Raw genomic sequence first — 21150 nt, 5'->3', positions numbered from 1 at the left:
ATGCGTACGCTTTATGGTCATTCTAACTGTTAGCATGCTAACAATAGCATGCTAACTGTCTTAGCTAATTTTACATTCGTACTACTCATAGTCATTCGACTTGGTACTTGAGGCATTTTAACTATTAGCATGCTAACAAAGCATGCCGACTTTTTTAGTTAATTTTACATGCGTACGCTTTATGGTCATTCTAACTGTTAGCATGCTAACAATAGCATGCTAACTGTCTTAGCTAATTTTACATTCGTACTATTCATAGTCATTCAACTTGGTACTTGAGGCATTTTAACTGTTAGCATGCTAACAATAGCATGCCGACTTTCTTAGCTAATTTTTGCATATGTATGCTTCATAGTCATTCTAACTGTTAGCATGCTAACAATAGCATGCTAACTGTCTTGGCTAATTTTACATTCGTACTATTCATAGTCATTCGACTTGGTACTTGAGGCATTTTTACTGTTAGCATGCTAACAATAGCATGCTAACTGTCTTAGCTAATTTTACATGTGTACTATTCATAGTCATTCAACTTGGTACTTGAGGCATTTTAACTGCTAGCATGCTAACAATAGCATGCCGACTTTCTTAGCTAATTTTACATATGCATGCTTCATAGTCATTCTAACTGTTAGCATGCTAACAATAGCATGCTAACTGTCTTAGCTAATTTTACATTCGTACTACTCAGTCATTCGACTTGGTACTTGAGGCATTTTAACTGTTAGCATGCTAACATTAGCATGCCGACTTTCTTAGTTAATGTTACATGCGCCCTGCGATGAGGTGGCGACTTGTCCAGGGTGTACCCTGCCTTCCGCCCGATTGTAGCTGAGATAGGCTCCAGCGCCCCCCGCGACCCCAAAGGGAATAAGCGGTAGAAAATGGATGGATGGATGGAATTTTACATGCGTACGCTTCATGGTCATTCTAACTGTTAGCATGCTAACATTAGCATGCCGACTTTCTTAGTTAATTTTAAATGCTTTCGCTTCATAGTCATTCGACTTGGTACTTGAGGAATTCTAACTGTTAGCAGGCTGACTTTCTTGGCTAATTTTACATGCAAACGCTTCATAGTCATTCGACTTGGTACTTTAGGAATTCAAACTGTTAGCATGCTAATAATAGCATGCTGACTTTCTTAGCTAATTTTATATGCAAACGCTTCATGTCATTCTAACTGTTAACATCCTAACAATAGCATGCTAACTGTCTTAGCTAATTTTACATTCGTACTACTCATAGTCATTCGACTTGGTACTTGAGGCATTTTAACTGTTAGCATGCTAATAAAGCATGCCGACTTTCTTAGTTAATTTTACATGCGTACGCTTCATGGTCATTCTAACTGTTAGCATGCTAATAATAGCATGCTGACTTTCTTGGCTAATTTTACATGTTTTGCATGTTCATAGTCATTCGACTTGGTACTTGAGGCATTTTAACTGTTAGCATGCCGACTTTCTTAGCTAATTTTACATATGTACGCTTCATAGTCATTCGACTTGGTACTCGAGGCATTTTAACTGTTAGCATGCTAACATTAGCATACTGACTTTCTTGGCTAATATGACATGCGAATGCTTCTTGGTCATTCTAACTGTTAGCGTGCAAACATTAGCATGCTGACTTTCTTGGATAATTTTACATGTTTTACATGTTCATAGTCATTCGACTTGGTACTTGAGGTATTCTAACTGTTAGCATGCTGACTTTCTTGGCTAATTTTACATGCGTACGCTTCATAGTCATTCGACTTGGTACTTGAGGCATTTTAACTGTTAGCATGCTAAAAATAGCATGCTGACTTTCTTAGGTAATTTTACATGCATACGCTTCATGGTCATTCTAACTGTTAGCATGCTAACAATAGCATTGCTGTCTTTCTTGGCTAATTTTACATGCAAATGCTTCTTGGTCATTCTAACTGTTAGCGTGCTAACATTAGCATGCTGACTTTCTTAGCTAATTTTAAATGCGTACGCTTCATAGTCATTCGACGTAGTACTTGAGGCATTCTAACTGTTAGCATGCTGACTTTTTTAGCTAATTTTACATGCGTACGCTTCATAGTGATTCGACTTAGTACTTGAGGCATTTTAACTGTTAGCATGCTAACATTAGCATACTAACTTTCTTGGCTAATTTTACATGCGAACGCTTCTTGGTCATTCTAACTGTTAGCGTGCTAACATTAGCATGCTGACTTTCTTGGCTGATTTTACATGTTTTACATGTTTATAGTCATTCGACTTGGTACTTGAGGCATTTTAACTGTTAGCATGCTGACTTTCTTAGCTAATTTTACATGCGTACGCTTCATAGTCATTCGACTTGGTACTAGAGGCATTCTAACTGTTAGCATGCTAACAATAACATGCTGACTGTCTTAGCTAATTTTACATTCGTACTATTCATAGTCATTCGACTTGGTACTTGAGGCATTTTAACTGTTAGCATGCTAACAATAGCATGCTGACTTTCTTTGCTAATTTTACATGCGTACGCTTCATGGTCAATCTAATTGTTAGCATGCTAACATTAGCATGCTGACTTTCTTGGCTAATTTTACATGCGTACGCTTCATAGTCATTCGACTTGGTACTTGAGGCATTCCAACTGTTAGCATGCTAACAATAGCTTTTAAGTTTCAGCATTCATACGCAATTGCATATTCTAATTTATTTTTTGTGTAGTGTTTTTATTTTGTCTTTGGAATGTGTCGCAGGCCAAAAAAAAAAAGAAAATATGTAACACTCTGGACACCCCTACTATACTTTAATACTATAAAAAATTATGTTGCAGTGCAGTCTGCTGAAAATGATGGAAAGTGTCTTTCTGCATAGCAAGTGACTCTGTGGTTGAAGTTGGAATTGCCACAAAACACATTTTAAGATATTCAACACTCCACTGGCATCTGGCGGCTAAAGTGGGTAATTTGTCACGTTTCATGTGTCAGGTAAACCGCGTCGAATGGAGCCATATGAATCACCTTCCTACTGTGCCTAATTACTTTGGTAAAATTCACATATTTCCCTCCCAAAAGTTTGATTGTAACCGTTAGTTTTTCAACCGTGAACACAACGAATCCTGATAAGAAAAACATTTAAAATCTTACCTGGAAGGTCTGCGTCGTGACTCCATGCTCTTGGATGACTTTGTGGAGCCCTGAGGGGGAAAAAAAGACCAACTTTTATTTTTTTTGATAAAAACATTATGACTAAATATGGCACAGGTGTCACCTTCAAGGACCAGGGGCCAGATCACAACCTTTCCCACTCAGGGTGCAAATAAACCAACACAACCTCCTCACTAAACTTTGTGGGTATTGTAAAAAAAACAATGTCCAATCACAACACATAATTCAAAAGTATACCCATTTAAAATCCACAGCAATGCATTATGGGAAAAATGCAAAAAACTCTCCACACTTATCCATGTTTGCCGCATTTTTGTCATATTTTCACATACTCTTAATACCCAATTAATTATATATCCATTATATTATTATAATACATATATTTGTACACAAATATATGTATAGGCTATATATGAATGTAAATTTTTATTTTTACTTTACATGTACTTGTGTTTTTGTAACCCAATGCGGCCTCCAAGTCAAAAAGTTTGGAGACCCCTGTTCTAGACTTTATTAATATCCGATGCAACAAGATATAGATAGGTAGATAGATAGATAGATACATGTACATACATGTCGTTCTCTTTTTTGTGCATTTTAAATAGTAAAAAATGGCTAATTTGAGACAGCTAACAATGTAGCTAATGAGATAAATGCCTTTAGAGCCCTCTATAAAAACATCAAACAATCCTTAATTCATAACCTGCATATTAACCAAGTGTTAGCGACATTGTTATTACAAGAGCTTACGCCGTGCAAGTATTTGTAGTAACATGGCGCCTCGATCACTGCATCTATTGGACATATTGAGCTGCTGCATCGCCTGGGAGTTGGTAAAAGTTAACGCTAGATTATGAATCGGGCCTCTGACGCCATAAGACGAGATGTCGGTCAACTCTAAAATTCAACTCAGACCCGAAGATATCGCTAGAAAGATGCGACAAGGATGCTCGTTGGCGCCCAGAGTCACGTAAACAGGGAAACAAGCCTCGTGCTGAAAGATATAAACATCCCATCAAGCGGCATCCGTACAATATTTTACAGTAAGTGGTTTTATTTTTATTTTTTGCATTTTGTATACGCTAGTTTATTATTCTCTAAAACTCATCTTCCTTATATTCAGGCTCAAAAATTTAATGTTCTGGATCATCATTTGTCCCAAAGTAATTGTTGTTGTCCAAAAAAGGTTCTCGCAATGCTTAAAATGAGCAAAGTATATAAATATTACATGTTATTATGAATGTGCCTGTTACAACATAATATATATATATATATATATATATATATATATATATATATATATATATATATATGCTGTAAGCATTGTGGAGGGAGGTGTGTCAGCGCGCCTGCAGGAGCAAAGGTCACCGCCTCTGGCAATGGTGTCGAGGGCGGAGCACCATCAGCTAGGAGCGGGGCATGTGCAGGACGGCGAGACACAGCAAAATCTGTTTAAAAACATTACAACTTTGTTAAACCTGCACGCTTGGCTCTTGTGCCGTGTCTACAGTGGAGCTGCTCGGAAGCGACTTCCACAAGCATATTTATATAAGACGTTGTTGGAAGGTTTTTATTTAGGCTTTATCGGCGGAATAGATCAAATCCACATTACCTGCTTTGTTAGCCACCTCTTGGTAGTGTGTGTTTATGATTTAGAATGCAAAAAAAGTTAAAATACAAACAGTATATGTTCTTGCCTTACATAGGGATTGTGGGTGAAAGGCAACATAAAAAAATCAGTTCCACTTTAAAATTGAAACACAGATTTATTACTAACAAAAAAAAAACATTTTTCTACGCCTTTTGTGCACAACAAATGTCGACTTGTGTCCTTAAAAACTGAGCTTGGTTAATGCTTCTGCAGAGTCATTACATCATCCCATCTGACGCATCATGAAGTTTGGGGAAGGCCCTTCCTTTCCTGTCCCAGCACAAAGCAAGTCCTTTAACGCATTTTTTTTCACAGTCTCCATCGGATCCAAAACATGAGCAAAGCTCTTTCTCTAGGTGTAGCTGAAGTTGTCTTTATTTAGCGTCGCTACGTTTGCATGCCTCGACTCCTCCTATAACTTGCCTGGAGATGGTTGTCAAAGCACATAGGGACTTGCTCGCTCCCCTGCAGTGTTAGGGTCACATATACACTTTTGTCCATCATCATCCTTTAGATCAGACAGGCTGGCTAACCATCAGTGTCTTACCAGCTGGGGACTATCGGTGAACTAGAGATGCACTTAAAATAAAGTTCTACTCTGAAGGCCACTTGGAGATAGCTGCAAAACTGCAACAGGAAATACAAGGAATGAAATAATTAGGTGTGTTTTGAATTATGCGCAGCCTCTGGGCTAATTGTTGCACTTTATATGGAATTTTTGGAATTTTACCTATCATTCACAATTCCTTTTTTAAGACAAGAACACATTTATTTGTCTTTGTTTATGCATTCTTAGTCGTAAATATGGACTAAAGCCATCTAAAAAAACATCCATAAACCGCCAACGATACTCCATTGACATCTCGTAACCTGAATATTAACCAAGTATTAGCGCTATTGTTATTACAAGTGCTAAGGCAGACGGACATATTGAGCCGGCGAGCTGCTGCAACGCCTCTGAGTTGGTGAAAGTAAATTTCTCGATTATAAATCCCGCCTCTAACTTTGATAGTAGACCATTGAAAGTTGGTCATTTCCCGACGGATATTCTACAACACAACTTTGAAATAACATGCTTTTTGACAACGTTTAATCCAGTGTTTTTCAACCACTGTGCCGCGGCACACTAGTGTGCCGTGAGATACAATCCGGTGTGCCGTGGGAGATGATCTAATTTCACGTATTTGGGTTAAAAATATTTTTTGCAAACCAGTAATTATTGTCTGCAAATTATGTGTTTTTGTTGAGTGGCAGAGTAACCGTGTAATACTCTTCCATATCAGTAGGTGGCAGCCGGTAGATAATTGCTTTGTAGATGTCGGGAACAGCGGGAGGCAGTATGCAGGTAAAAAGGTATTAATGCTTAAACCAAAAATAAACAAAAGGTGAGTTCCCCTAAGAAAAGGCATTGAAGCTTAGGGAAGGCTATGCAGAACAAACCTAAAACTGAACTGGCTACAAAGTAAACAAAAACAGAATGCTGGACGACAGCAAAGACTTACTGTGGAGCAAAGACGGCGTCCACAATGTACATGCAAACGAGTAACTATAGTCTGCAAATGATGTGTTGTTGTTGAGTGTCAGTGCTGTCTCGAGCTCGGCAGAGTAACCGTGTAATACTCTTCCATATCAGTAGGTGGCAGCAGGTAGCTAATTGCTTTGTAGATGTCGGAAACAGCGGGAGGCAGCGTGGAGGTAAAAAGGTGTCTAATGCTTAAACCAAAAATTAACAAAAGGTGAGTGCCCCTAAGAAAAGGCATTGAAGCTTAGGGAAGGCTATGCAGAACGAAACTAAAACTGAACTGGCTACAAAGTAAACAAAAACAAAATGCTGGACGACAGCAAAGACTTACTGTGGAGCAAAGACGGCGTCCACAATGTACATGCAAACCAGTAATTATAGTCTGCAAATGATGTGTTGTTGTTGAGTGTCAGTGCTGTCTCGAGCTCGGCAGAGTAACCGTGTAATACTCTTCCATATCAGTAGGTGGCAGCAGGTAGCTAATTGCTTTGTAGATGTCGGGAACAGCGGGAGGCAGCGTGCAGGTAAAAAGGTGCTTAAACCAAAAATTAAAAAAGGGTGAGTGCCCCTAAGAAAAGGCATTGAAGCTTAGGGAAGGCTGTGCAGAACAAAACTAAAACTGAACTAGCTACAAAGTAAACAAAAACAGAATGCTGGACGACAGCAAAGACTTACTGTGGAGCAAAGACGGCGTCCACAATGTACATGCAAACATGACATGACAATCAACAATGTCTCCACAAAGAAGGAAAATAACAACTGAAATATTCTTGATTGCTAAAACAAAATAGATGCGGGAAATACCGCTCAAAAGAAGACATGAAACTGCTACAGGAAAATACCAAAACAACAGAAAAAGCCACCAAAATAGGAGCGCAAGACAATAACTAAAACAATACACACAGGAAAACAGCAAAAAAGTCAAAATAAGTCACGGGGTGATGTGACAGGTGGTGACAGTACACCTACTTTGAGACAAGAGCTAAAGTGATGCATGCTTAGTTATGGTTTAAAGTCATATCCAACAATTGCGACAACGACTTTTTACTGTCAACTGAGTTTAGTTTTTTAATAATTTCTGCTGGTGGTGTGCCTCCAGATTGTTTGATAGTTGTTTGTGTGCCATGTTGTTCCAGACCACAGCAAACGTTACCCAGCTTGCAAAGATTGTAATAAATCCATTAGAAGAAGACAGCCTGCCGTTTCCTTTAACTTGGACACACACATCTATACCTTTGGCCATTCTGAGCCAGTCATTTCCAGAAGTTATCTCATCCAGTGCAAAGCCTCCATTTTACTAATGATTTCCAATGTTGCAAAAATGTGTAGAATAAAAATGAAAATACAACATTTCTGTCAACGAAAATGTGCGTCAGCCGTTGATAGTAGGCTAATATAGCTGATATGTGTTGCCTTCATTATATAAGGCTTTGAATTTTTTGCGCCTCCAGACAGATTTTTTTTTTTTTTTTTTGTATTTTTGGTCCAATATGGCTCTTTCAACATTTTGGGTTGCCGACCCCTGGACTAGATTGTCATCTTAAGTGTTCACACAGGTCTCTTAAACGAGCCCCCCCACCCCCTGCCTTCTACTCCTATGGCTTAAATGTTTCAGCATGGCATGACACGCACTACCGGCACAGGGTCACCAGAGGAAGAAGAGAAAGAAAGAAAAGGGCGGGAAAAAAAACACGCAGTGTTAGAGACCCAACAGTGAAAACAGTGTTAAGAATTGTAGGATTGTAGAGTTACTTAGATACTTCAATCCAAAATACCAGCCCTTTGTGCAAATACTTAGGATGAGACATTAAATTGATGCTGATAGACATGCACCACATTTAACGCAGTTAAATGTGTTGTATTGTCCTCGATTATTTTTACCTGTATTAATATTCATAGATTTGTCGACTAGTCAAATAATTATTGCTTATCATTTGCTGTACATGTTTGATTTTGACTATGACTCCATAGTAGGGATGATGTTCGAAACCGATTCTCCCGGTTGTTCGATAAGAAAAGAACCGATTCCATGGACTCGAATCCCTTTTTGAGAACCGGTTCCCGTTATCGAGGCCACTATAGTAAAGAAAAAGAGTTGGTTCTTTATTCGAATCCCTGGGAACGAATGCTAAATGAGCAATGTTATGCCCATTTGATTGTAGACTCTTACTGACACCTTGTGGCGATATGAAAATACTACGCGTCAATAGTTTGGGCACTTCCGGGTTGACGATGTTAGTCCAGTTCATGAGACAATTGAGAAGTAGACAAGTTGTGTTAGCTCTTTCAAGCCTTGGAAAAGATAAGTCTGTAAGTAAACTGTTTAACTTGTTTATGTAACTCAATATTGTGGAAAGTGGTTAAATTTGATAGTAAGATATTTATTGAAAAACGATTTTTGTGCACTGTTTCAATGGATGTTTTGAGGACTTAAAATGGCTGCCAGTCGTGTATTTCCACCATCGAAATAGTTTCACCACTCAGAAATATTTGTTTGATGATAGTACTGTATATTTGTGTGAAGCTAATATTTACATATTGTGTATTACATTTCAGTATGTTAATTGAATCACATAGCTTATACATTTGTCATTGTGTGTAATTCAGTTAAAAAAAAAAAAAAAAGTCCAGTGTAAGACAAAAGTAAAGATAGGAAAAGACAAAGCAAGATCAACAACAATAAAGAGCCTAAATGGATTAATCTGCTTTGGAACTTTATTAGACGTCTTGGATTGTTTGTTAGCTGTCTGCCTGTGTGTGTAGTTAGTATGTTCCAATAGCAGCAGAAGTGCACTTTTTGGAGAGCTGTATTATTTTTCAGTTTTGTGCCCAAGGGACTGATTTTATTTAACACTATATTATTATTTATACACCTATAGTGATCACAGAGACAGGTTGTTTTTGTGTTACTGTATATATTTGTTTTTTTTGAAAAATCGCACTTAATATACTTTGGGTAACAACAGTCAATATTTATTAATTTTTTTTTTTTTTGAGGGGGTAACAGTCAATATTTATTTTTTTATTTTATTTTATTTTTTTCTTATAAAATAAAAGTGAGCTTTTGTTAAACCAAATATTGTGGTTTTTTCCTTATACATTCGATAAGAGAATCGATAAGGAATCGGTTAGATAAGAGGATTCGATAATGGGCTCGAACTCGATAATTTCTTATCAAACATTATCCCTACTCCATAGTGACCAAGAACCCGATGGTCACTCTGTCAGAGCTGCAACATTCCTCTGTAGAGAGAGGAGAACCTTCCAGAAGGACAACCCATCTCCGCAGCAAACCACCAATCAGCCTTGTATGGCATAGTGGCAAGACGGAAGCTATTCCTTCGTAAAAGTTTGCCAAAATTCCCCTGAAAGACTCTCAGACCAGGAGAAACAAAATTATCTGATCTGATGAGAGGAAGATTGAACTATTTGGCATGAATGCCAAACGCCATGTTTGGAGAAAACCAGGCAACGCTCATCACCAGGCCATTACCATCCCTACAGTGAAGCATGGTGGTGGTAGCATCATGGTATGGGGATGGTTTTCCAGTAGAAGGAACTGGGAGTCTAGTCAGAATGAATGCAGCAACGGACAGAGACTTACTGGATGAAAACCAACACTTCCCATAGTGGTTAGAGTGTCCGCCCTGAGATCGGTAAGTTGTGAGTTCAAACCCCGGCCAAGTCATACCAAAGACTATAAAAATGGGACCCATTACCTCCCTGCTTGACACTCAGCATCAAGGGTTGGAATTGGGGGTTAAATCACCAAAAATGATTCCCGGGCGCGGCCACCGCTGCTGCTCACTGCTCCCCTCCACTCCAAGGGTATTGAACAAGGGGATGGGTGAAATGCAGAGGACAAATTACACCACACCTAGTGTGTGTGTGACAATCATTGGTACTTTAACTTTAACTTAACTTAACCTGACTGAGCAAAGGCTGTCAATACTTATGTACATGTCATCTTTTAGTTTTGTATTTTTAATAAATTTACAAAAAAAATGAAAACAACTTTTTCCTTCGTCATTGTGGGGTATTGACAAGAATTAATGTATTACATTTTGGAATGAGACTGTAACGTAACGAAATGTAAAGCTTATTTAATCTTACCCATTTGTTCACTTCCTGTTCTCATTTTGGTAACATAATTTACATCAATGGATTCTAAATACAACAGTTCTCTTAAATAAATAGTTAAGTTACTTACTATTCTCATAATGAGATGAATAATAGCTCTTTTTCAATAATGTCAATAAACACTTTTTATTCTCTTAAACTGGATCATATTAGTACATTGTTTTGACTTATTTGCTTAATCCATTCCATCATTTATTCCCCGTACTGATATGCTAAAGGTTTTAAGTGTTGTATGTGCATACAAATGTTTTAAGTTACATTTTTCTCTAAGATTGTATTCCTCCTCTTTTTTTTGGAGAAGAATCGTTTGGGTAGCAGTTTGTTTTGTACATAATTGTAGCTGTTTGTAAATTCACCAAATCTTTAATTTCAATATTTTTGATTCAATAAATAAAGGGTTTGTCTGTTAAGATATCCAGCATTACGTGTTGTTCTAACTGATCTATTTTGTAACACGGTTAGTGAATGTATTGTATTTTTGTAGTCATTTCCCCATATTTGTACACAATAACTCATATAAGGTAACACCAGCGAGCAGTAGAGAATATGGAGTGATTTTTGGTCTAGAACATATTTTGCTTTGTCTATTATTGACATGTTGCTTTCCAATTTATGTTGTACATTTTTAATATTAAATTTCCATTTAATTGTATCATATATCGTACACCCAAAAGTGAAGAACCACCCCAGCAGGCACAAGACATTCAAACAACGTTGAGAGCTTGTTGAATTAGGACCTGACGTTGAGCAACACAAATACAACGTTGAAACAACATGCTTTTTGACCACGTTTAATCAATGTCAGGCTGTGACGTTGATTTGACCATTGAAATTTGGTCATTTCCCAACCAATATTCTACAACACAAATTGAACGTTGAATTAACATTCTTTTTGACAACGTTTAATACATTTTGGGTTGTGACGTTGATTTGACCATTGAAATTTGGTCATTTCCCAACCAATATTCTACAACACAAATACAACGTTGAAACAACATGCTTTTTGACAACGTTTAATCAATGTCGGGTTCTGACGTTGATTTGACCATTGAAATTTGGTCATTTCCCAACCAATATTCTACAATATAAATACAATGTTGAAACAAGAGGCTTTTTGACAACATTTACTCAATGTCAGGTTGTGACGTTGATTTGATCATTGACATTTGGTCATTTCCCAACCAATATTCTACAACACAAATTGAAAGTTGAATTAACATTCTTTTTGACAACGTTTAATACATTTTGGGTTGTGACGTTGATTTGACCATTGAAATTTGGTCATTTCCCAAACGGTATTCTACAACACAAATACAACGTTGAAATAACATGCTTTTTGACAACGTTTAATCAATGTCGGGTTCTGACGTTGATTTGACCATTGAAATTTGGTCATTTCCCAACCAATATTCTACAACACAAATACAACGTTGAAACAACATGCTTTTTGACAACGTTTAATCAATGTCAGGCTGTAACGTTGATTTGATCATTGAAATTTGGTCATTCCCCAACCAATATTCTACAACACAAATACTAGGTTGAAACAACATGCTTTTTGACAACGTTTAATCAATGTCAGATTCTGACGTTGATTTGACCATTGAAAATTGGTCATTTCCCAACCAAAATTCTACAACACAAATACAATGTTAAAACAAGAGGCTTTTTGACAACGTTTACTTAATGTCAGGTTGTGACATTGATTTGACTATTGAAATTTGGTCATTTCCCAACCGATATTCTACAACACAAATACAAGGTTGAAATAACATGCTTTTTTACATTTAATCAATGTTGGGTTCTCACATGGATTTGACCTTTGAAATTTGGTCATTTCCCAACCAAAATTCTACGACACAAATACAATGTTGAAACAACATGCTTTTTGACAACGTTTAATCAATGTCGGGTTCTGACGTTGATTTGACCATTGAAATTTGGTCATTTCCCAACCAAAATTCTACGACACAAATACAATGTTGAAACAACATGCTTTTTGACAACGTTTAATCAATGTCTGGTTATGACAATGATTTGACCATTGAAATTTGGTCATTTCCCAACCAAAATTCGACAACACAATCACAACGTTAAAATAACATGCTTTTTGACAACGTTTAATCAATGTCGGGTTCTGACGTTGATTTGACCATTGAATTTTGGTCATTTCCCAACCAATATTCTACAACACAAATACAATGTTAAAACAAGAGGCTTTTTGACAACGTTTACTCAATATCAGGTTCTGATATTGATTTGACTATTGAAATTTGGTCATTTTCCAACCAAAATTCTACAACAACAAAAATACAACGTTGAAACAACATGCTTTTTGACGAATGTCAGGTTGTGAGGTTGATTTGCCATTTAATTTTGGTCATTTCCTAACCAACAACGTAAACCCAACGACGGACATCAACGTTGTCTCAATTGACAAATACAACTCTTTTGCAACGTTGTTTCAAGGTCAGTTTTAAAAGACATGTATGGATAATCAACGTTGTATCAATGTCTTGTGCCTGCAACCGCATAAAACAATCCCAAGATTCCGCAAAGAAAAACACGTGAGATGTTTGTGTGGCAAATGTAACCAGATTTAACTGAGCAGTTGACACGTCATAAAACGGTAGCATTTTCAAGCGTGTTTTGCATCTCAACGAGCTGTCGGTCGTAAAATGTCACATCCCGTCTCTCCAGAGTTGCTTTTGCAAATATCCAATAGTCGGCCCAAGTTTCTGAACAATCTAGAGAACCACAATGTAGTCATTTTTAAGGGTGTACTCTTCAAACGCAAAAGTCATCCGTAGATTTCAAAAGTTTTTGGGGGGACGCAAATAGAAGGTGGGGGGTTGAAAAGATTTAGTGGTGGAAGCGGGAATTGGGATGTGGGGGGTGTGGATCTGAAGGCCTGTTTGCAGATGAAAACCATCTGGGGACTCTGACTTTACAAGTCCACCATACAAATTAACCATCTAAGAAGGAGCCAAAAAAAGGGAGGGAGAGGTTGTACCAGCCCTAAGAAGAGAATCCGAGGGTGGAGGAGCTCCTCTACTATGACAAAGTACAACACTAAAACAAATCTCGACTTCTAGTCCGGATGATTTAGCTGAAGAAGCGCAACATTAAAGACTCCCTACCTTCTGGAATAAATAGCCCGTACTCCATCGCCATGCCCCCCTGAGAGAGGAGAGTCGCCTTCTCAAAGCACCTTCTCCGTTCATCTCTACAAAGTTGGCTTCGGAGGCTTCAGTGCAGCAGTGAAGTGTCCTTTAGTGGTCCGAAGCATGACTCCTCCACACACTCCTTACTTGTATGGTCCGTCTTCTTCGCTCCGACTCTCGCCCTCTCTCACTCACGCTCTCTCTCCAAATAGCAGACGTCCTCCCCCTCCCATTTTTGACTCCCATCTCGCACCTCGTATTCCGCTTCGGCCTTCTGGTTTTCCCGCCCCATCACCCATCTGTGCACTCACCCACATGGCTGTGGCTGATTGTTTTCGTACCACGGGATGCACATGTGAGATTGAATATGTCTTTGAATTTGACCAAACAATGGCACCCATTTACCAGCTGACTTCCATTTTTCATCGCAACAATCTGATAAAGGACGTCTTAATCACAAATACAGTTATTGTATCTTTAAATTCACGTTTTGCGTTTCTTTCTTTTAAAAATGATAATTGTGTACCTTTTATTTTCCCCCCATCAAACGAAGCACAGGGATCCAATGTAGTCATAAGGTTCATTTAGGTCAGACCTGGGCAAAATACTGCCCGCGGGCCACATGCGGCCCGTTAAGATTTTCAATGCTGTCCGCCGGATGTTGTACATGACAATTAGAAAAAATCCAGACTTTTTGACACTTAGAAAAAATCCAGACTTTTTGACAAAAACCCTCCCCGAATTTTTGACACTCAGAAAAAATCCCTACTTTTTGACACTTAGAAAAAATCCTGATTTTTTTTGACACTTAGAAAAATTCCTGACTTTTTGACTTTTAGAAAAAATTCCTGCCTTTTTGACTTTTAGAAAAAATCCAGACTTTTTGATACTTAGAAAAAATCCAGACTTTTTGACACTTAGAAAAATTCCTGACTTGTTGACACTTAGAAAAATTCCTGACTTTTTGACTTTTAGAAAAAATACAGACTTTTTGATACTAAGAAAAAATCCAGACTTTTTGACACTTAGAAAAATTCCTGACTTTTTGAAACTGAGAAAAAATTCCTGACTTTTTGACTTTTAGAAAAAATCCAGACTTTTTGACACTTGGAAAAAATTCAGACTTTTTGAAACAAAAAAATCCCAATTTTTTGACGAAAAAAATCCCAATTTTTTGACACTTGGAAAAAATCCAGACTTTTTGACACTTAGAAAAATTCCTGACTTTTTGACTTTTAGAAAAAATCCAGACTTTTTGACACTTGGAAAAATTCCTGACTTTTTGACTTTTAGAAAAAATCCAGACTTTTTGACACTTAGAAAAAATCCAGACTTTTTGACGAAAATAAATTCAAATTTTTTGACACTTAGAAAAAATCCTGACTTTTTAACAAAAAATCTAGATTTTTAGACTTTTTGACACTTCGAAAAAATCCAGATTTTTTTTTTCTTACAAAAAAAAACCTGACTTTTTTACACTTAGAAAAGATCCTGACGTTTTGACACCACCTGCTCCCAGTGCCACCCATACTGGTTTAAATGTAACTATGTAAAGCGCTTTGAGTCACTAGAGAAAAGCGCTATATAAATATAATTCACTTCACTTCACTTCACTTCACACTAAGAAAAAATCCAGACTTTTTGACACTAAGAAAAAAATCCCGATTTTTTGACACTGGCCCGAACCCTCTAACCCTAACCCTAACCAAATAACTCTAAATTAAGTCTTTGTTACTTACAATATGTTCCCCTAGTGTCCAAAAAACCCTAAATTAAGTCTTTGTTACTTAGAATATGTTCCCCATACTAAAGTGTTCCCAAAAACATATAACTTTGTTTTGAATTTGAAAAAAACCAACATTTTATTTTTCACTAAAGAAGGGTTCGGTGAATGCGCGTATGAAACTGGTGGGGTTCGGTACCTCCAACAAGGTTAAGAACCACTGGCCTAGAGACAGTTTTGTCAACACAAACTTCAAAGGCACAACTTTGATGCCACGTTGACACACGTCCACACCAAGTCAACGTTGTCGACCGATCACAGTTGTATCCAGTCAGCCTGATTTTTTAAATTATGTGAATAATTCCACAAATGTGTGTTGGTGGATGACCTTGTGAGTCTTTTGCACCCGAGATGACACTTGACTGAACTTTTAAACTGCAGTACTTTCATGTGTGTTTGTGGTGAAGTGCCACAAATAGGAAACAGACCCACGTTCATAGTCACTCATCAGCTGCTAATACCACCATGCGATGTACACACCATGTATTGGGAACACAATTAGCTGTTTTCCACAGTATTATTCCCACTGATGCACAGCAGAGAAGATTCTCCGCGTTTGTAATATTTCGAATGGTAGTGGGTAAGACATTATGATTGACAGTTAGAGCAGATCAGTGTTGACACAATTGTTTGATATGGACTGACTCTTACAGTCTGTATTGTTGATGCCAGACAGTACTGGCATGTCTTTATATTCTTGAACAATATTTAATTGGACATATGATCATATGATGAATTTTATTGTTTGTGGTATGGCGCTATTTTTCGGACGAGTTCGCTCACTGAAGGAGTTGCGGTGTCCTTCCATATAGTTCAGTTTTCGAGCCGTTTGTAGCGTTTCTACGTGTTATTCATAACCCCAAGCAACGTTTGTAAGATTTACAATATAACTAAAACGATTCATGCATACTAAACTATCCCATGGGGATGTCTGTAGGAGTGTTTTCATGCATGTTTGTACGTGCCCTCATAATGTAATGACGCTAGCATTGTTAGCATGACATGCTAACACATTTATGAGTGTTTTGTTAGTATTATTAACTTACAATCGCATTCTTTTTGTACTGTTTCAGTTTCACAAATTCCTCAGTAAATTCACCAAAACGTCACTGTGGATTTATTGAGTCTGATTAGCTGTTTGGAGCGCTAGCGTCCGCAGCTAGTGGGTCCATGACGATGACTTCTGTTTTGTTTGATCAGCCGTTGTACTGCCGTGTTACAGACACCATTTGGAAACAATTAAAGTATGTAAATATAAAGAATCTTTCAATGTAAATAACTCATTTCACATTGTATATATCTGTAGCTTATAGTCGAGTGCGGCTAATACATGGAAAACATTGTTGTTGTTTTTTTAAATTTAGTGGGTGCGGCCTATATATTTGTTCTATAGTCCCGAAAATATGGTAATATGAATATTATGCATTAAATGCATTGGTGAAAACCGTGAATGTCGTACCCTTGCATCTATTTTTTACATTGTTGAGTATTAAAATGTTTACAAACAGATTAACTTGCTTTTTTTGAGTATTTATTTTTGATAATCAAAAAAAACATCTGGGAATATCTTTTTGCATGATCAGATTATTTTAAAGTGTAGAACATATGCGTTTTCTTGGCGTACAAAGTGGCAGACCACGTGAAATAATGGGGCGGCCTACATAAATGATATGGCGGGCCATTTAAAATAATGTGGCAGAACACATAAAATATTGTGGCGGGCCACGTAAAACCATGTGGCAGACCATCTGAAATATGGTGGCGAACCACATAAATTGATGTGGCGGGCCATTTACAATAATTTGGCAGACCACATAAAAAATTGTGGCGGGCCAAAAAAAAAAGGCATACAACAAAAAAACGACATACAACAACGTGGCGGACCGCATGAAATAAAGTAACAGCGCACATAAAATGATGTGGCGGGACAATTACAACAATGTGGCAAGCCAAGTACAGACCATATAACAAAATGTGGCAGACTACATAAGAAAATTGTGACATACTGCATAAAATGACATGGCAGGCCACATAAAAATTGTGGCAGAACACATAAATATTATGGCGGGCCACATAAAATTATGTGGCTGGCTACATAAAATGATGTGGCGGACCACGTACAATAATGTGGTGGACTACATGAAATAAAGTGGCGCATTGCATAAAATGATGTGGCAGAACATGTGAAATAATGTGACGGACCGCATAAAATGTTGTGGCAAGCCATATACAATAATGTAGCGGCCACAAAAAAAAAAAGGTAGCGGACCACATAAAATAATGTGGCAGACCACATAAAAAATTGTGACAGACGGCATAAAATTACATGGTAGGCCAAATAAAAAATTGTGGCGGACCACGTAAAAATGATGTGGTGGACCACGTAAAATAATGTGGCTGATTGCATAACAATGATGTGGCGGAACACGTAAAATAATGTGGCAGACCATATACAATACTGTGGTGGATCACGAGAAATAAAGTGGCGGATTGCATAAAATGATGTGGCGGGCCACATACAATATGTGGTGCACCATATGAAATAACGTGACGAACCGCATAAAATTATGTAGCAGGCCATTTAAAATAATGTAGCGGACCACATACAATAATGTGGCGGACCACGTAAAAAATTGTGACAGACTTCATAAAATGACCTGGTAGGCCACATAAAAGATTGTGGCGGACCACATAACAATAATGTGGTGGACCACGTAAAATAATGTGGCGGACCACATACAATACTATGGTGGACCATGTGAAATAACGTGACGGACTGCATAAAATGATGTGGCGGGCCACATACAATATGCGGTGGACCATGTGAAATAACGTGACGGACCGCATAAAATTATGTAGCAGGCCATATAAAATTATGTAGTGGCCACATAAAAAAAAACTTAGCAGACCACATAAAATAACTTGACGGACTACATACCATAATGTAGCGGACCACCTAGAGAATTATGACAGACGGCATAAAATGATATGGTAGGCCACGTAAAATATTCTGGCAGACCACATAACAATGATGTGGCGGAACACGTAAAATAATGTGGCGAGCCACATACAATACTGTGGTGGACCATGTGAAATAACGTGACGGACCACATACAATAATGTGGCGGACCACGTAAAAAAATGTGACAGACAGCATAAAATGACATGGTAGGCCAAATAAAATATTGTGGCGGTCCACATAAAAATGATGTAGCGGACCACATAAAAATGATGTGGCGGACCACATACAATACTGTGGTGGCTCACATGAAATAAAGTGGCAGATTGCATAAAAAGATGTGGCGGACCACATACAATATGTGGCGGACAATGTGAAATAACGTGACGGGCCACTTAAAATTATGTGGCGGACCACATAACAATGATGTGGCGGAACACATTAAAAAATGTGATGGATTGCATAAAATGATGTGGCAGGCCACATACAATATGTGGTGGACCATGTGAAATAACGTGACGGACCGCATAAAATGATGTAACAGGCCATGTACAATAATGTAGCGGCCACAAAAATTTTTTTTAGCATACCACATGCCATAATGTGGCGGACCACGTAAAAAATTGTGACAGACGGCATAAAATTACATAGTAGGCCAAGTAAAATATTGTGGCGGACCACATACAAATTATGTGGCGGACCACATACAGTACTGTGGTGGATCACATGAAATAATGTGGCGGGTTGCATAAAATGATGTGTGTGTGGTGGACCATGTGAAATAACATGACGGACCGCATAAAATGAGGTGGCAGGCCACATACCAAAAAGTGGCAGACCACATAAAATAATGTGGCAGACCACGTACAGAATTGTGACAGACGGCATAAAATGACATGGTAGGCCACATAAAAATTGTGGCGGACCATATAAAAATTATTTAGGGGCAACATTTAAAAAAACTTAGCGGACCACATACCATAATGTGGCACCACGTAAAAAATAGTGACAGACGGCATAAAATGACATAATAGGCCACGTAAAAAATTGTGACGGACCACATAAAATGATGTGGCGGCTCAATATAATAATATGGCGGGCCAGGTTAAATAATGTGACGGGTGGTGGATCACATAAAATGACGTGGCAGGCCACTTTAAATGAGGCGACAGACCAGATCTGCTCCCTGGGCCTTGAGTTTGACACCTTTGGTGTAAATAGAGAGCGACGTTGATGTGTTGTGTTGGAAATAAATGAATGCAACAATTCCATCATTTTTATTGTTGAAGACAGATCCCCTCAGTAGAAAAAAGATGCAAAAGGAGACTCACCAGTGTGTCTACAAGCTTGAGGGGCAGCTCACTGCTGGCCGCCTGTTCAGAAACAAAAACAAGAAAAAAGACACAAGTGAGGTCACGACTTGCACTCGCATCACTTCATGCTCCCAAAACTCTCCGTGTTGTGTCACGTGACTCCACCAGCTCCTCTGATATTACGTTACAGCGCCATTCTTTGCCCTAATGTGGCCTACGAGCAGAGTTGTACTCCACCTCGGACGTGTGCGACCATCTATAATCCCCTTGTGCAAATATTTACACAAGGAGGCAAGTCTGCTTGCATTAGCCGGGGGGGGGGGGGGGGGGGGGTCGTCTAACTCTCCTTCCAAGGCCTTATACAGACATGGAGCGCGCCAGAAGCTACGGAGGACGAGAAAGATGACAAAATAGTAGGGGTGTAACGGTACACAAAAATTCCGGTTCGGTACGTACCTCGGTTTAGAGGTCACGGTTCAGTTCATTTTCGGTACAGTAAGAAAACAACAAAATATAAATGTTTTGGTTATTTATTTACCAAATTTGTAAACAATGGCTTTATCCTTTTAACATTGGGAACACTATAATAATTCTGCCTACGTTAATCAACATTAAACTGCCTCAACTTTTCTTCTACATATAAAAAGTGCAACATTAAACAGTTTCAAGTCAACTCATCATGCTTATTTTATTACAGCATTTGGGAAGCCTGTAGTTGATTTATTATGTAAATGTTATATTTTTAATCAACGTGTGATAGCAGGGACCCTGCCATTCAAAACTAGGCTGCTGCATTACTAATGAGTAATGTAACTATAGCTGAAAAAATGCTACAATAGCAATAGGAGAGACTTTTCATCCCTGAACATACTTGCCAACCCTCCCGAATTTTCCGGGAGACTCCCGAAATTCAGCGCCTCTCCCGAAAACCTCCCGGGACAAATTTTCTCCCGAAAATCTCCCGAAATTCAAGCGGAGCTGGAGGCCACGCCCCCTCCAGCTCCATGCGGACCTGAGTCCGCTTTCCCACAATATAAAGAACGTCTACAGTAAAGCAGTCCGTCTAAACAGCAATGTTGTGACACTCTTAAACAGGACAATACTGCCATCTAGTGCATTTGATGAAAGCACTTTTGTGCGTGCCACACAGGATTGCATAATCAGAGAGGGTGTTCAGCATGGTTAGAAAGATAGTGACAGAGAATAGAACAAGGATGGACAATTCAACCCTTAACTCAACAATGAGTAGATGAGTGTTATGTGTGTATACGTGTAGATAAATGAACACTGAAATTCAAGTATTTCTTTTATATATATATATATATATATATATATATATATATATATATATATATATATATATATATATATATATATATACACATACAGGTAAAAGCCAGTAAATTAGAATATTTTGAAAAACTTGATTTATTTCAGTAATTGCATTCAAAAGGTGTAACTTGTACATTATATTTA

General features: G+C 38.0%; 1 protein-coding gene across 9 annotated transcripts in view; it reads right to left on the bottom strand.

Moving 5' to 3' along the window:
- Window positions 1-21150, bottom strand: part of tns1b (tensin 1b) — a 391203-nt gene that overhangs the window by 112718 nt on the left and 257335 nt on the right. For 8 of the 9 annotated variants that reach the window (XM_072912000.1, XM_061926568.2, XM_072911997.1 and 5 more), the window contains 2 exons: window positions 19693-19734; window positions 3122-3171 (listed from right to left, as the gene is read on the bottom strand). In XM_072912000.1, coding sequence (XP_072768101.1) covers window positions 3122-3171; window positions 19693-19734 — 92 coding nt within the window. Of the gene's footprint in view, window positions 1-3121; window positions 3172-13595; window positions 13743-19692; window positions 19735-21150 lie in introns of those variants that run through there. The other variant, XM_072912003.1, reaches the window with a different exon arrangement.

This window comes from Nerophis lumbriciformis, linkage group LG31 (genome assembly GCF_033978685.3).
Source record: "Nerophis lumbriciformis linkage group LG31, RoL_Nlum_v2.1, whole genome shotgun sequence".
Taxonomy (NCBI): Eukaryota; Metazoa; Chordata; class Actinopteri; order Syngnathiformes; family Syngnathidae; genus Nerophis; species Nerophis lumbriciformis.
This window is presented reverse-complemented; position numbering and strand designations above follow the sequence as displayed.